The following is a 913-nucleotide window of genomic DNA, read 5'->3' on the forward strand; positions in this document are numbered from 1 at the left end:
AATATTACATGTAAAAAAAAAAGGAGAAAAAATTAATTTTTGACAAAGGGGTAAAATAGAAATCAGATCTGTCCTTTTCCTATATGTCACAAAAATTTACCGAGATATTCATTTATATAATTATACGTGAATAAGTCTTCAAGCTAACGGTTTCCCTTTTCATAAATAAAGTCTGTCAAATATTGTTTTATTCAATAAAAATATCAACAGTTTATTTAATTTAATCAATAAAAATATGTGATATGATTTAGTAATTAATTCAATCCATTTTCAAGTTTTTTTTCAAAAGAGAACAATTTTGACCAATTTAGCCATTACCATTCATCGTTTCTTTCTAAAAATTGCAATTGTCAACTCCCTCTCTCTCTAAATTAGACTACGCACTCCTTCTAAATTTAGCAAATTTAAAACAAACACCCGCCAAATCCTTTTCTCCACCTCTTCATCCCCTCCCCCCTCCATCTCTTCTCTGCCTCCTCTTCCCCGCTCACCGGAGATGGGCGTCTCCGGCCGGAACCACCACCGGGAAGATCTCCGCTCCTCCTCCGACTACGACAGTGGATACGGCACCGGCCTCCGCACCTACGGCGGCGGCGGCTCCGGCGATCGTCGGCAGCTGGAGATCGTGAAGGGCAACGTCCTCAGCGCCAGCCAGACCGGATACTCGTACTCCGCGCCGTCCCCGCCACAGCTGCGTGGACCGTCGCCGGACCCTCCGTTCCCGCCTCCCCGGCGCCGCGGCCGCTCGTCGGGGTCGGCCTCGCTGTGGTGCTTCAGCGACCCGGAGATGAGGCGGAGGAAGCGGGTGGCGAGCTACAAGGCGTACGCGGTGGAGGGGAAACTGAAGGCGTCGCTGCGGAAGGGGTTCCGGTGGATCAAGGTGAAGTGCTCGGCGCTGGTCCACGGCCGGTGA

The 913-nt window shown here is 48.8% G+C and overlaps 1 protein-coding gene across 1 annotated transcript; it reads left to right on the forward strand.

Annotated features, from left to right (window-relative positions):
• Positions 1 to 496: 496 nt before the first annotated feature.
• On the forward strand, positions 497 to 913 carry LOC141814153 (uncharacterized). Its single transcript, XM_074702110.1, has one exon. The coding sequence runs from the start codon at positions 497 to 499 to the stop codon at positions 911 to 913; it is 417 nt and encodes a 138-aa protein (XP_074558211.1).

This window comes from Curcuma longa, chromosome 21, assembly GCF_044706935.1.
Source record: "Curcuma longa cultivar G26 ecotype Majalengka, Jawa Barat chromosome 21, ITB_CL_G26_1.1, whole genome shotgun sequence".
Classification (NCBI taxonomy): domain Eukaryota; kingdom Viridiplantae; phylum Streptophyta; class Magnoliopsida; order Zingiberales; family Zingiberaceae; genus Curcuma; species Curcuma longa.

Excerpts from the sequence above, each read along its gene's own strand:
- LOC141814153 (XM_074702110.1), top strand. The coding sequence starts at position 497 with ATGGGCGTCTCCGGCCGGAACCACCACCGGGAAGATCTCCGCTCCTCC.